This window comes from Acinonyx jubatus, chromosome B4 (assembly GCF_027475565.1).
Source record: "Acinonyx jubatus isolate Ajub_Pintada_27869175 chromosome B4, VMU_Ajub_asm_v1.0, whole genome shotgun sequence".
In the NCBI taxonomy this organism is placed as follows: Eukaryota; Metazoa; Chordata; class Mammalia; order Carnivora; family Felidae; genus Acinonyx; species Acinonyx jubatus.
In genome coordinates, this window is record NC_069387.1 from 58,499,409 (window position 1) to 58,512,108 (window position 12,700).

Here is a 12,700-nt window from a genome sequence, read left to right on the forward strand (position 1 = left end):
TGAGAAGAGAGTGGTGTCCCAAGACCTAAGCTGAAAAGGTTTCAAAAACAAAGAAAAAGTCACCAGTGACAACTGCCACAGAAACATCATGTGAAAAGGGACTAAAAGGTATTTGAGGGTTCAGGGAACTTGTCAAGCATCTTAAAGTAGATCAGGAAGCTTCTGACAGAAGCTGGGTTATTCTGTGGCAATATGAGGACATAAATAGATGTACATATGTATGGAGGGTGAAAGATGATCTCATCTGATGACCCTATGTGGTCCAATAACAGGAATCTAGAAGATACTTTATTGGCAAGGATTGCTTCTATCTTGAGATGCAAAAAAAAAAAAAAAAAAAAAAAAATCCTTCACTACTGTCTGGATAATCTACATCTCATATTATGTAGTTGCCTAGACAATTTCTTTAGAAAGTCCCAACTGAATATCTGGTTGTGGAAGACAAGACTACTTCCAAGAAAACCCACACAAATCCCTCCACCACCCACTTTCCCCAACGTCCCTCAGAGGAATTTGTGCTGAAGCTTCACCACCACAAGACTTTTCAAAATTTGTTTTTCGACTAAGAGGGATCGGCGTTTGGGAGATGCTTTTTGGTCACTGTGACATCTGTTGCTCATGAGGCCTTTATTCCTAAAGCCACCTGCTATTAGATATAGTGAAACTTCTGTTGTTCATTGCATTTAGTGGATTAATAAAGGAAAATATCCTGGCTTTCAATTAGATAGGGTTTCTATTTGCCATGAATAGGAAAGGTTGATTCTGCAATTTCCAATTAGCTGTAAGCATAGCTTCCTTCTCCAACCGAGACAAACCTGGAAAGAGCAGGTTTAGTGAGTGGCAGGACAAGGAGGAAGATGTGTGTTCTCTGGGAACACTCGCCAGCACTGTCCTCCGGCTCACCCAGTGTGCTCTGCCTTTGGGAGTGCAGGAGCCCAGGGGCAACTGGTAAGAGTTTCAAAGTGAAGTGTGTGCTTTTTGAGAAAGCGTGGCTGATGATCCCTGCATGCAGGTGGTAACAGCTTTCAACTCTCCTCTCCTAGGATAAATGAATGAATGAAATTGTTCTTCTCTCCCTGGACCAGTGAGAATTCACTTACTCAGAGGGATCAGGGTAATAAGCACTGGGAGATTTGGGGCATCGAGTAAAGGTGCTGTTCTAAACTTCTAAAAGAGTAAACGGAAGGGGATGTGCTGACAGGGGTGGTCAATGTTACTAAAACCTGATTGATGCCAAATACTGTGTGAGGTGTTTATATATATTAGCTCATTGAATGAATCTATCTATCTATTTTTACATTTAATTCTTAGATGAGTCAAAATGTTGTTTTTCTCTGCTGTAAGTTCCCCTCAACAAATCAGAATTTCTGGTATGATGTTAGAAAGGATGCTTCTGAGGAATGTTTAGCTTCACTGAATAATTTGTGAAGGTCTGTAGTTTCTACGGTAAATCAAATAAATTTATAAGGAAAATATGAAAGTTGCTAGGTTTTTTTTTAAGATAGCCATGAGAAGGTAAGAGAAAAAGACATTACTTTCCTTGGTTTCTATGACAAGTAAATAAGAAATACAAATAACCAACATAACGCTCATCATGATAAACAGATACCTGAGTTTGTGTATTTCCTCCTTCGAGCAAGGCAATGCCAAGTAAAATTCCTTCTGAAAAAATTCTGTCATTTTTGGTGTTCACTATAACATCAATGACAAGTTCAGATGCACCTTCTTTATCCAGTAGACACTGAATGTCTGACATTGATATCCCCATCTTATCTGAATCTTGTCCTGAAAAGCTCCCTGTGATTAGCAAAAATAAATAAGTGAAACTTAATTACAGACATTATTAGTACGTAACATTTTTGAATTCTTAGACCTTAAAAATATTTATCATTGAGGGCGCCTAAGTGTCCAACTTCGGTTCAGGTCATGATCTCACAGTTGGCGGGTTCAAGCCCTGTGTCAGGCTCTGTGCTGACATGACAGCTCAGAGCCTGGAGCCTGTTTCAGATTCTGTGTCCTCTTCTCTCTCTGCCCCTCGCCAGCTTACATTCTCTCTCTTTCTCTCTCTCTCAAAACTAAATAAACATTTAAAAAAATTTTTTTAAGGAATATTTATCATTGGAATTTTTTCCCTTCCCCATTAAATATAATAGGGGCTTGGGTTTAAAAAATGTCAAAAGTTTGTAAAAACATAGCTTTCTATTAAATATGACACCTAGAATTAAATGTTTTTTCTTAATAAGAAATGCTTTTCGAAAAAGAAAACTAGCTTTATTTTTGTCCTTAATTTACATATTAAGAAATTATGACATTGTTTACTATTTTCCAGAGTCAAAGAGCAAAACTAGTCCTGATGTTCAAATCATTTGTTTTATGAATGCAAAATTTTGGACAAAGGTCTTTTGATAGTGCTTTTCAAGTGAATTTTCTATATCTATGCTATTTTAAGTTAAATACCAGCATAGCACCAGCAGAAAGACACGTGACTAGAATCCTAGAACGAGGGGCAAATGATCAGTCTTACCTCCCCCTTGTGCAGATTTGCTGTAGGTTCCAGAGAGGTGTCCATTGATACCAACTCCATAGTCTCCTTTAAAGTAGCGATTCAGGAGTATTTTTCTTAATGTGTTACCCTAATAAAAGGGATAAGAAAAGTGTTTCTTATTGTTTCTCTTTCTAATGAAAAGGGAAAGTAGCAGTACATTAAAATGCCCACTCAAGATGCATTTTATCAATGATGTTGATATGGAAGAATTAATTTTATATAGCATAATATTTTCCGAGATGAAAATTTGCAAATGCTTCCTAAGAAAATAATAATGATTTTGCTTCTCCCAGAAATAAAGAACAAACTAGAGTACTTTCCACAAAATGTACTGAGAAAATCACAACAGATTGTACTAAGAAAATCTATGCACTATAAATTTAAGATTGCCTCAAAGGCTGAGGGTCCTAGTGTTGTTAAGAGTATTAGTGATGCCTAAAGAAGACACAGTTTAATAAACACCCTGAGAATTGGAAACCAAAAGCCCTATTTAAGAGGAGATTGGTAAAGAGAGCTAGGAAAGTGCTGGGTATACAACAGGTGCTCAAAAAATTAAGCTTGATAAGACAGAGTGAATATATTTAAATTCCAAGGGCTTTATTCAGAAACTGACGGGCAAAAGACAAGTGTATTCCTTTATAAAATATGTAATTCAGAAGTTCCTCAGTCTTCAATGTTATACTGATTACAAGACATTTTAAAAATACTATATTTTGGGGCACCTGGGTGGCTCAGTCAGTTGAGCATCCGATTCTCGATGCTCTTCAGCTCAGGTCAGTATCCCAGGGTTGTGGGATTGAGCACCACATTGAGCCCCACTTTGGGCTCTGCACTGAGTGTGGAGCCTCCTTAAGATTTTCTCTCTCTCTCTCTCTCTCTCTTTCTCTCTCTCTGCCCCTCTCTCCAAATCATGCTCTCCCTCTCTTTCTCTTTAAAAAAATTAAAATAAAAAAATAAAATAGTATATTTTGCTGGTGTACCTGGGTGACTCAATCGTTTAAATGACCAACTCTTAATTTTGGCTCAAGTCATGATCTCATGGTTCCTGAGATCGAGTCCCTGCATAGGGCTCCATCTGCTTGGGATTCTCTCTCTCCCTGTCTCTCTGCTCCTCCCTGGCTTATGTGCTCTCTCTCTCAAAACAAATAAATAAACAAAAAAAAATACAATGTTTTGCAATAGAGTTCCTTGATGTACATAAGACATACAGATAACTCCAGATCTTCCATTTTATTGGTCTTATTATTTCAATAGACAAGTGATTTTAAGGTATTATTAAAGAATACTTTTAAAAACTAAATTAACACAGCAACTACTGAGGTGTTAGTCCCATCTTGCGGGTAAGAACACTGGGGCCCAAGAGCTCAGGTAACCGGATGTAGATCGTGCAGCTAACAGGTGGTACAGCAAGGAGCTGAACTCAATGCTTGACGGAGTCACCCAGGCCATTTCCACACACGGTACCCAGGGCCACTCCCCAGGCACACCTTCCAATGCTGTGACACTTTGACACGTGGCCCTCACCGTTTCCTCTCTCTCTCTTGCTCTGGTTAGACCTCCTTCTCATGCTCTGAGGTTTCATCCTCAGCTCTCTTGTCCTGCTGCTCTCCTAGCCTTCCCTCTCCCTGTCAGCAAATTATCTGATCCCTGGTTGCATAACCACTTCTGCAGTCTGACTGCCAAATGTCTTTCCTCCAGCTCCACCTGGCTCCCCTAAGCTTTTCATCCTGTTTCCACTTAGATTTCCTTATCTTCATCTGGAGTTTCTACTGGCACCTCAAACTCAATTTGTCACAATGGAATGACCTCCTCTTTTTTATTCTTTTTTTCCTTGAAGTATAATTAACAAAATATATTAGTTTCACGTGTACAATACAGTGATTCGCTAATTCTATATATTACTCCGTGCTCATCAAGATGAGTACATTCTTAATTCCCTCTATTTCACCCATCCCCCACCCACTTCCCCTCTGGCGACCACAAGTTTGCTTTAAGAGTCTGTTTCTCTGTTTGTCTCTTTTTTCCTTTGTTTGCTTGTTCATTTGTTTTGTTTCTTAAATTCCAGACATGAGTGAAATCATATGGTATTTGCCTTTCTCCAACTGATTTATTTCACTTATCATTATACCCTCTAGGCCCATCCATGTTGGTCAAATGGCACAATCTCATTCTATTGTATGGTTTAGTAATATTCTATTGTGTGTGTGTGTGTGTGTGTGTGTGTGTGTGTGTGTGTGTGTGTATCTCACCTCTTTATCCATTCATTCATCTATCTATCCATGGACACTTGGGTTGCTTCTATATCTTGGCTATTGTACTCCTTGTTTTCTTTCATAGTCTTTTTTTAAGATTCTTTATTTTTGAAAGATAGAGAGAGAGCAGGGACAGAGAAGGGAAGACAAAGAATCCCAAGCAGGATCTGCACTGTCAGCACAGAACCCAATGTGGGACTTGAACTCACACACTGTGAGATCACAACCTGAGCCTAAATCAAGAGTCGGATTCTTAACTGACCGACCCACCCAGGCTCCCCTCTTAGCTATTGTAAACAATGCTGCAATAAACATAGGGGTGCATGTATTTTTTCAAACTAGTGTTTTTGTTTTCTTTGGGTAAATACTCACTAGTTCAATCACTGGATCATATAAAAACTTACTTTTATGTTTTGAGAAACCTCTATACTGTTTTCCACAGTGGCTATACCAGTTTGCATTCCCACCAGCAGTGTACAAGGATTCCTTTTTCTCCACATTCTTGCCAACACTTTTTATTTCTTGTAATTTTGATTTTAGCCATTCTGACAGGTGTAAACTGGTATCTCATGGTTTTAATTTGCATTTCCCTGATGAGTAGTACAATCTAAAGATTTAAGGCAATCCCTATCAAAATACCAACAACATTTTTCACAGAACTAAAACAAATAATCCTAAAATTTGTACGGGCCCATAAAAGACCCCAAATATCCAAAGCAATGTTGAGAAAGGAAATCAAAGCTAGAGGTATCACAATTCCAGATATCAAGTTATACCACAAAGCTTTGGTAATCAAAATAGTGTGGTACTAAAGAACAAAAACAGACACATAGGAGATCCCAGAAATGAACCCATGCCCATATGGTCAATTAATCTATTAAAAAGGAGGCAGTAAGATAAAATGGGAAAAAGACAGTCTCTTCAAAAACGGTGCTGGGAAAACTGGACAGCTACATGCAAATGAATGAAACTGGACCACTTTCTTACACTACATACAAAAAAAAACTCAAAATGGATTACAGATCTAAATGTGAGATCTGAAACTATAACACTCCTAGAAGAAAACATAGGCAATAATACCTTTGACATTAGCTGTAGAAACATTTTTCTAGACATGTCACTTCACTCAAGAGAAATAAAAATGAAATAAATTATTGGGACTACTCCAGAATAAAAGGCTCTTAAGCAGCAAAGTAAACTATCAACAAAACAAAAAGGTAACCTACTGAATGGGAGAAGATATTTGTAAATGATATATCCAATAAAAAGTTAATATCCAAACTATGTAAAGAACTTCTACAACTCAACACCAAGAAAAAACAAACAACCCGATTAAAAAATGGGCAGAGGAACTAAACAGACATTTTTCCAAAGAAGACATACATATGGCCAACAGACACATGAAAAGATGTTCAACATCACTTACTGTCCTTTCTTAAACCTGTTTTCCTTTCAATTTCAATTTATTTTTACATCAGAACCATGTTGATCATTTAAGGCTCCAAACCTAAGAGATCATCTACTAACCCCTTATCTTGGCAATGATTTGTGAAACCCTACCTATTCTATCTTTTCAGGTGTAGCTTCCAATGGTGTCTTCGCACATAATATTTTAACTGAACTGAACTATATGATGATTTCTCAACCACAGTTTTCTCAGTCTTTCTGCTTTCTCATATGTCATATTCTTTTCTTCCACCTTATGGATACCACCTATCCCCCCTCTTCATTCTACAGATATTCATTAAGTACCTACTCTGTTTTAGACACTATTCTTTTTTTTTTTAAGTTTATTTATTTTTGAGAGAGACAGAGAGTGTACGAGCAAGGGAGGGGCAGAGAGAGAGGGAGAGAGAGAGAATCCCAAACTGGCTCTGCATTATCAGCACAGCCCCAGCACCAGCATAGGGCTCAACCTCACGATTCACCTGAGCCAAAATCAAGAGTGGGACACTTAACCTACTGAGTCACCCAGGTACTCCTAGACACTATTCTAAGTGAATAATATGTAATCTTCCACTCAAAGTGTTTACAATAAGGTCAGTACCATAATAGGCACATATATTAGGCCCTGTGGAAGCATATAAAACTTTGAAGAGGCTTGACTTTGAAGAGGCTTTGTATGCAAATCTCCTCTACTAACCATACAATCATCAGCACAAAGCTGTCCTGTGCATAGTCGATGCACAGCAAATATGTCCTAAATGTCACAGTGCCAAGAATTTTAATAGACACTTAGAGTGTCTGGAGTTCTTTATCCTTAGAGTGACTTTTATTTATCAATAATTAAAATTTTAGCACACAGACATTTGCCATTGTTCCCTATTTCATGTTTTCTTCCTTTAAGACTTTTTCATATAATATTATAGTGAGTAAAGGTGATGCCCAGTCTTGGAAGAAATAGAGAACCTAGAGAATACATAAGAAAAAAAGAGTCTGTCTCTTTTTTCTGTTAAGAGAAAGCCTTTTGAGTTGAACTAATTTCATCAGCCCCCCCAAAAAAATAATAATAATAATCTTTCCAAAAGGAAAGGGAAAACAAAATAAAATATTTCTTTGAAGTCAAATGGGCTTTTGCTGTGCATCTTATTATAGCAGAAGATGTTCTAAGAGAGTTTTGAGACCCATTAACTATGGAGCTATAGTTGTATGTTGGGAAGAAAAATATGAGAATATTTTTACTTAAGTACTAAATTTCTATAAAGGGTAGCTCAGTTTGTTATAGTAACCATGCTTCTCACCTCTACAGGCCAATGTACTGCTTCTCACTCAAACTCTGTAAGATACAGTTGGCCCACCTACAATAAATAAAGCTGAAAAACATGAAAATGCAGGCCTGTTTTTCTTAAAATCACTCAAGTCCGTGTCACTGTCTGGAAGAGAACCTGCTGTAAACAGAGCTCCTGGGTCCTTGTGAACTAGCTCCCTTTTTAGTCTATGTAAGAGAGCCTTTTAACCACATTACTCCAAGAACCCGACCAAAAGATAAAACAATGGTGTTTCTTTTTTAAAAAGGAGAATAGAAAGCTGCATTTTATCCTTTGTTTTTAAAAATGCCCTTTATATTGCGAGAAGAATAAAGCTGTTCAAAACCAACTACAGAGTAGAAGTGTGTCACATCAAATTAAGACAAGCCTCATATTTGCTATTATTCCTAAATTTTCTTTGGAAAGATAAAATAAAATCACAGATACTTGTCAGATTCATAAACATCAAAATCAAATGAGTATTTGGTTTTTTTAAATCTTTCTTATCCAATTCCAGCCTTGTCAACAGCATCCATTTTCTAACTATGTAATATTCAGAATGCCATGGAAGGAGGAAAGGACTTCCTCTATCCCTGTTCTTAACTCTGGAGCCACACTGCCTGGGTTCCAATTCTCTTCATGCCACATATCAACTGGGGGACCTTAAGCAAGTTATTCCATCCCCCTGGCCCTCAGTCCCATAACTGTCAAATGGAATAGTCATAATGCTTATCCTCTTTGGGTTTCTGTGATGATTAAATAGGTAAAAACTTATAAGATACTCAGAATAGTTCCCAGCACATAGTAGGTGCAATGTAAGTTGTGCAGAGCTAATGCTATTGCTGCCAGTATTGATATTATCCATATCACACAACAGTGTTCAATTTACAAAGTGCTTTTGTACAGACTTTCTCACTTTATACCAAACCTTCCCATGTAAGTGAAAAAGTTTCTATATCCACTAACGAAAGAGCAAAAATAATAAATGATAAACTACCTGAAAATCCTAATTCGTCCACTATTAACCAGTCCTTGGAATTCTGTCTGTGTGAGCTAATATGTGTACACTGCACTATATAAAATGGACCTTTCTAGAAGTCCAACTAAAGTGGAAAAACTCTACTGTGGCTCCAACTCCATGGTTTTCAACAGACACAAACTTCGGCACTAAAAATGAACAAGAATAGGTGCAGATGAATGGGACTGTATTGTTTGTCTTAGTTATCCTCGTTTAAGCTTTGAAAACTCTAGATATTGCTACATGATGAGTCGAGCACAACTGATTTCTTCTGCCAAACACCAAATTCTGACTTGAGGATCAAGGCAAGTCCTGTGTTCACACTTGTCTTAGGGTATCCTTAGTGGCCTGCACTATCGGTGATGGGTTACAGTGGTGATAATTCAGATGACAGTCATTTCCACAAATTCCTTTAACTCCAATGAATTAATTTTAGAATTACTGGCAGAAATTCTGGTGCCAGGGTTGTATATTCTGGTGCCATGGAGCTATAACTGTCAAGGCAGAAATTTGGGAAAGAACGAAAAGCACATTAAGCCATTTTGAAAAGAATTCTACAACAATTGAGAAGTTTGACTTCTATTATACTCACTCTTCAATTCCAAAATGAATTCCTGACTGGGCTTCCCATGGAAGGTGTCCTTGCTGGACGAGGCCAACTAGCAAGAAATGTCCTTTCCAGTCTTTTCAATATCAGAGTCAATTCCAGGCCACAAGACACAGCTTTTAGCCAATGTCTTCATGTGAACACATCCCAGATGTGCTAAATGTAATGGAGCCAAGATAACTAACAACCACCTTCTGAAATTACAACAAAACATCTCCATAAAAAGACATCTTTTGTGGCCAGAGCAATCATGCTGACAGTTTGTGAATATCTGGGAGGACCGTTTTTTTCCTGGCCACTTCCTGTTGCACCAACTCCAGTGTATCAAAAATTAAGCTTAGAAATTATTGCTTTTCATGGGTAGAAAGAATAACAAAAGTTTACTAGTCTTAGAAAGGACCAAGGATTTTCTTTGATTTTCCAGAAAGCACAACACTGTTTGCCATAATAGGTTAATAGCTTTAAGAGTGAAAAGTTCAAGGACATGATATTTGAGGTACTGAATCCACATGTGTTCCCTTTCCCTTGCAAAAATGACACATTGAAGTAATATTTTTTCCACTGTGGAAAATATAATGAAGACACCATCAAACCATGACAACCACAACCGGAATCCTCGAAAACAAGTCGTCCGTTGGAAATTCGAAAGGTAATGACAACTGCAAACTGGAGATGCTTAATTTAGGGTTTTCCCTCAAAGACTATCGCTTAGCTACTGATCAGTGTGGATGAGATCTGTAAGGGCGTTATTGTATGTACCTGTAGACTCCACATAGACTCTTTTTAACATTAAACCTGGTTTAGCCTAATTGATATTTCCCTAACCTTTTTGTTTAATGATAGCATGTCTGCTTAGATATTTTTCCTCACTTGAATTCCCAGGGGTAAAAAGGTATATTTTTAATTTCAAATACATTCTTGCAATAGCTGTACCCTAATTGGAATTACATTAGGTCCATCATTATAATCAACTACATCTTCAAGGAACTCCTTTGGGAAAAATGTGGCCAGTCTCCTATAATCTAGCTGTCTAATGGTTTGAATTTCTTAGTCCCTGACTCCAAGCAGTGAAGGCCATTCCTACCCTGGATGCTTCTTCCCAGCTTTCTCAAGAGGAAACACACAAACTTCAACAGGAGTAGTTATTATATACATCCACAAAATGCTCTTCATCAATATAACAACATAATCATTGTAATCTTGAAAAACATATGGATGTCTCAACAATTCTAGGAGAAGAGCTTATAAAAAAGACTGGAAAATGTTAAAACAAATTATTCATCCACCACTGTGACAATATACTTCTATCTTCCTTCTTTTTTTTTTTTTTTTCTTATTCATTGTAAGAACATCCTGCATTTCTACCACATGTCAGGAACTGTTAGGAAAGGGAAGGGGGCAAAAACTTCAGCAGCATATGCTGAAAGAATTTCCAAATATGTAGAGTTAAGACACATGGCACTGTTTTTCAATATAAATAATCCTCACCAGACCATTTGATTCCATTTGTGAAATTTAAACATTTAAACAGTAAATCATATGTAAACATTTGATGATGACGCTGAAGCTAAAAATGACTTCGGTCATCACTCCAGGATGATCAAAAAACCTAGCCTCTCAGCAAACAGGGTTGCTGAAAAGGCTGTGTTAGGGGATGGCCTGTACCCCATAACTAGCGAGGAAAAAAGGAAACTATTTCTTTTCTTGGGGTATAATAAAAGCCTCTCGGTATTTGATTTCCAAGAAGCACGCTGACTGATATCAAACTCAATGGACTCAAACACCTCAGCAATTTAAATATAGGGTCTGCTTAAACTCAGAGTTTGAGAACACATGCAATCCCTCACCCTTGGTACTGGAGAATGGATTTTTTTTTCTGCTTGTGATTGGTTAGTGTTCTGCGTAAGCAGTCTTTATCTGATCTGCAGAACATAAAGCTTTGAAAGAAGGGTAAATAAACAAGAAATAAACAGGTAAGTTTTAGCTACCATTTCACTATTGAAGTCCAACTACCAGATTCACACATCATAAGTCACTACCTCATAAAATTACACTCAAATGGCAGTGCGCACAACCACTAACACTAAGCCCATAATCCCTAGGTACATAGTGTGGAAACCTACTGAGCGCTATTTGTTTCTGGAAAAATGGAATCAATATGCTGCCAATGCAAGCATGTGCTCTCACACCAAAGGCTGGGAAAAATGGAATTTCAAGTGGTCATTTCAAAGCTTCTGCAAAGACTATGTCCCTGAGGGATAATACGGTGAGGTATGTAGTTCAATAACAGACTCAGTTTATGGGAGGTCCCAGAGAAAATGAGAGGATAAAGCAGGAGTGGGAAGAGATGAGAATAAATGAGAGAACCAACTCGGATCTGAATAACAATATGAAGTACAATGGGAGAGGTTTCCTCTCGAATAATGGGAAGGCTCCTATTTAGCTTGCTGTTTTAAATCCTCACATGCTGTGGGGCACTTGGGTGGCTCAGTTGGTTTAGCATCCGGCTTTGGCTCAGGTCCTGGTTCATGGGCTCAAGCCCTGCGTCAGGTTCTGTGCTAACAGCTCAAAGTCTGGAGCCTGCTTCATGGATTCTGTGTCTCCCTCTCTCTCTGCACCTCCCCCACTCATACTCTCTCTCTCTCTCTCTCTCTCTCTCTCTCTCTCAAAAATAAATAAAACATTAAAAAAACAAAAAAATTTAAATCCTCACCTGCTGTGATTCCTGTTATATTTCCACAACTATTTAGTAAAGATTGATATATGCGTACCACTTTGCAAGCTGGTGTCACAAGAGGTAAGAAACAGTACAGAAAGACACAGAAGACCAGCACTCTTCAGCCTTGCATAGACCTGCCTGTTTCTCTAAAGTCTTATGTTCCCAGTGCCATCTCTGAGCTCCAAGCTGTGAACTACTGATCATAACCAAGAGAGTGTTGGCCCACAGGGCAGTGAGAGGAAGACATGACCTTGAAGTTGTCAAGGGAACAACATTGTAGAGAATCCTCCCCCACTCCCCTGAACACACACAGAGTAAGGAGCGGGGAGGGCGGGGGACTCATCTCTTTTCCCATATACAATGAAAGAAATTGTCTTTAGAAGGGAGGAAGAAAACTAACGCATTACTCATAATCAGTGCAAATATTTTGACAAAACAAAGCCAAATTTTAACAAATTCAGAATATATTTAGAAGTTCCTCAGGTAGGAGAGAAATGTTTATGGAGCTGCTGGAATGATGAGGAGCTCTGCATAGCACAATTTCAAAGGAAGATCTTGAGAATTAAATGAGATAATATTTATATACACAGCTTGACACGTAATAAATTTAGTTTATGAAACTCTGGGAATGAAAAGCCTGTATACTCAGTAGAAAAGATGATGTCTTGGAGACCGATGCAATTGGTTTGGATCCAGGTTCTGCCACTGGCTTTGCAATCTCAAGAACTTTATTTAACTGCCCTGAGACTCAATTTCCCTATCTGTGAATAATAATATCCATACCGCAGGGCTATATGTAAAGTATATATGAA

The 12,700-nt window shown here is 38.0% G+C and overlaps 1 protein-coding gene across 7 annotated transcripts in view; it reads right to left on the minus strand.

Moving 5' to 3' along the window:
• ITPR2 (inositol 1,4,5-trisphosphate receptor type 2) overlaps positions 1–12,700 on the minus strand; it is a 485,861-nt gene that overhangs the window by 165,143 nt on the left and 308,018 nt on the right. For all 7 annotated transcript variants that reach the window (XR_003413010.2, XM_053226056.1, XM_027035788.2 and 4 more), the window contains 2 exons: positions 2,525–2,633; positions 1,610–1,797 (listed from right to left, as the gene is read on the minus strand). Coding sequence is in view for 6 of the 7 variants with exons in the window: in XM_053226056.1 (XP_053082031.1) it covers positions 1,610–1,797; positions 2,525–2,633 (297 nt within the window). In the remaining variant the exon portion in view is untranslated. The remainder of the gene's footprint in view (positions 1–1,609; positions 1,798–2,524; positions 2,634–12,700) is intronic.